We start from the raw sequence: 3,489 nt of genomic DNA, 5'->3' as shown, positions 1-3,489 counted from the left end.
TTTTGCAGAAATGCAGGGAAATTTTTTAACATGGTTTCCTATGGAACATGTTCACATCAATGCTTTTTTGTGCCTCTGCGTTTTTGGAAAGGATCAGGGACTTTTTTTCCTGCAAAAAGCAGCGTTTTGCATGCAATAGAATTCAATGGACCTGCATCCAAAATGCAAGTACTGCGTTTTTACCGTGATTTTGCAGCGATTTGCATTGTTTTTTTTAACCTGTTTATAGCTGGTTGTTAAAGGAAATGTAAAAAATTTAAAATTGATGGCTGAAAAAAAAAACGCAAATCGCGGTAAAAATGCATGTCAAAAAAACGCAGCAAGCACCGAAAAAAGCACTGCAAAAAACGCTCAAAAGCAACATGCATTAGTGTGATTCGAGCCTAAAACATAACAGAGGCTGAATCCTTTACATATTGTGCTGACAAAACAGCAGATTCCTGTGGCAGAGAAATGATTGTTGCAATCTCTGATCCTGAATTGGATGGATTCTACGTCGGGATGCCGTGGGCTTTTATAACCAGCAGCTCCACGTCATTAACGTTGACTTGCGCACTCTTTGCTATCTCTTCAAAGGTTAGCTAGCGGTGATTCGCAGGTCGTGTAAGCGTCATCTCCATTAAACATAGCAGCTAAATCTTCTTAAGCAAAAGTGTTTCATTGGCAGCAAGGTCAGGCTGCTGTCCCCATGCTGTTTTCAGGGCTCGGAATGTCTCCACATTACCGCTGTTGAAGGCATAGAGTGTGTCTATCAGCCATTTTCGATCAGAGGTACGCAGCGACTCCAAGACTGGATGCATCAACAGTTCTCCAAAGTTATAGACCCCATCGCCAAGTAATCCAGCTAGGCCAAGCGTAAAGGCTCTATCTTGCTGTTCTGATATTGGTAGGTCTTTAAGGTCTGTGCAGCCTAGAAATCTCAGAGCATCTTTATAATAGGAAGCATGGTTTCCAATGGTCTGGTAATATTTGCTAGACAGGTCATAAAAGCGGCTGTGCACAGACATTACACCAGCAAGTCCTTCAAGCATCTCCTCTACACCTTCAATGGTTTCCTTGGTAGCTTGCAAATCTCCAATGTTCAATTTCAGAGCTCCAATGGCGGTTCTACACAGTATCACTACTTTTCACGTTCTCCCGAGTTTTTTCTAGAAAACTAAGTGCTACTGTGGGATCTGTCATTTGTCAGCTATAACAACTTCAACTCTTCTGTGAAGGGTGTCCACAAGGTTTGGGAGTGTGTCTATGGGAATATTTGATCATTCTTCTGGGAGCAGATTTGTGAGGTCAGGCACTGATGTTGGATGAAGACCTGGTTTGCAGTCTCTGCTCTAATACATCCCAAAGGTGTTCGATCTGGTTTTAGGTCAGTACTCTCTACATACCAGTCAAGTTCTTCCACCCCAAACTCGCACCATGTCTTTATGGACCTTGCATTGTGCACTGGTGGGCAGCCTCACACCATAATACCTCCTCCACCAAATGATTTGGACCAGTGCACAAAGCACTTGATATTGATATATTGATAGCAACATATGCTTTTTATATTGTGTAAAATAAAGACAAAATTAATTTGGACATATTGGCCCGGATTCACAAAGCACTTACGCCGACGTATCTCGAGATACGCCGTGTAAGTGTAAATATGCGCCGTCGTATCTATGCGCCGGACTCTGAAACCAAGATACGCCTGAAAATAGGCTTCATCCGACCGACTTAACTTTCCTACGCCGGCGTATCGTGGGCGCATATTTACGCTGGCGCTCCCATTGATTTTTGATTCAAATATGCAAATGAGTGAAATACGGCGATTCACGAACGTAGATGCGCCCGGCGCATTATATACGCGGTTTGTGTAAGACTTACGTCCGGCGTAAAGTTATTCCCCATATAGGAGGCGCAACTCATGCAAAGGTATGGACCAGGGAACATAGCCGTCGTAGTTTATGTCGTTTCCGTAGTACATGAATATGGCTAGGCGTAGGTTACGTTCTTGTCGTAGGCAGTGATTCGACGTATCTTAGGCAGTTGTTTCGACGTGATTCTGAGCATGCGCACTGGGATGCGTCCACGGGACTGCGCATGTCAAGGCCTCATTAGCATGGCTCACGCCCACTTCCACCTACGCTGGCTTACGCCGAGGAAACCCAGCGTAGATTTGAGAGCGAGTGGGGGCGAGTGCTTTGTAAATACTGTGATTGCCTCTCTGCGCTGCATCGGTGTAGCGTATATTCGATACGCTACGCCGGCATAAATATGCGCCGATGTATGTGAATCCGGGCCAGTGTATGTTATTGTATCTATGCAATTGTGTACACAGGGGTATATTTAAAGTCCCAACACCCATTCTCCCTCTTGACTTGGGAACAGACCAGCCCATGAAGAGCCAGTTGCAATCATCTCTTCCTTACACATGGAATGACAGAGGTATGCATTATCTGGGTACCACATTGACCTCCAAATCAAATCTACTGGCAGATCTAAATTACAAACCTCTTTTTAAAAAAACTTGCGAAGGAGACAGGACAGCTGTGGCAACTTAACTTGTCTTGGTCCGGTAGACTGACCTCCTTTAAAATGTTACTTCCACCAAAAATTCTATATCTTTTCAGAGCTCTTCCTGTTCCCCTACCTACAAAATATATGCATGCTTTGAATAACCAATACAAATGCTTTTTATGAAATGGAACGATAACAAAGCTAGAGTTGCTCACGCCTTATCAAACATAGGAAAACTGGGGGCATAGGTTCTATTGATATTCTCAAATACTTTATTTTAGTCCTCCTGGATCAACTTAAAAATTGGTTCCAATCCACTCTAGATGTAATGTGGGTGGATATTGTGAAAACATTGGCCTCTAGAGAAAACCTCTCTCATTGCTTGTTGTTAGACCTTTGGAAACTGATATCTCTGAAAACACTGCCATCTTCATTTCAATCCTCACTTATGCTTTGGAGAATTTTCTTTTCTGCTTCCCTGGAGCTTATTCAGGTCTTTCCTCTACACATGCCAATATCTGTGTTAGAATTGATTATATCACATCTCTCTCTCTCAGTCTGTGCCTCAAAAGGGTAGCTCACTAGTTTCAAATTTATATGTTGGAACCACTCTTAAAGAGGAAGTAAACCCTGGTCGCGGGAGCCGTCAGTCATGGCACACTCACCTGAAGAAATGGCACGGGTGGCCTTTCCTACAGAGCGCATGCGCAGATGACATCATTAGTGCAGTAAACGTAAAAGTAAAATAATTTTGTGTATATAAGTCTACTGGTTGTAAAAAAGGTGAATCCAGTTCCAGAGTGTTAAAGGGGTTGTAAAGGTAAAAAAAAAATCCCTAAATAGCTTCCTTTACCTTAGTGCAGTCCTCCTTCAATTACCTCATCCTTAGATTTTGCTTTTAAATGTCCTTATTTCTTCTAAGAAATCCTGACTTCTGTCTGTAACTACATGCAGTAATTCAAGGCTTTCTCCCTGGTGTAGAGAAAGCCT

General features: G+C 42.8%; 1 protein-coding gene across 1 annotated transcript; it reads right to left on the bottom strand.

Moving 5' to 3' along the window:
* Positions 1-516: 516 nt before the first annotated feature.
* Positions 517-1,189, bottom strand: LOC120924963 (26S proteasome non-ATPase regulatory subunit 13-like). Its single transcript, XM_040335898.1, has one exon. The coding sequence runs from the start codon at positions 1,029-1,031 to the stop codon at positions 633-635; it is 399 nt and encodes a 132-aa protein (XP_040191832.1). The 5' UTR covers positions 1,032-1,189; the 3' UTR covers positions 517-632.
* Between the last annotated feature and the right edge of the window lie 2,300 nt (positions 1,190-3,489).

Source organism: Rana temporaria, chromosome 1 (genome assembly GCF_905171775.1).
Source record: "Rana temporaria chromosome 1, aRanTem1.1, whole genome shotgun sequence".
In the NCBI taxonomy this organism is placed as follows: Eukaryota; Metazoa; Chordata; class Amphibia; order Anura; family Ranidae; genus Rana; species Rana temporaria.
This window is presented reverse-complemented; position numbering and strand designations above follow the sequence as displayed.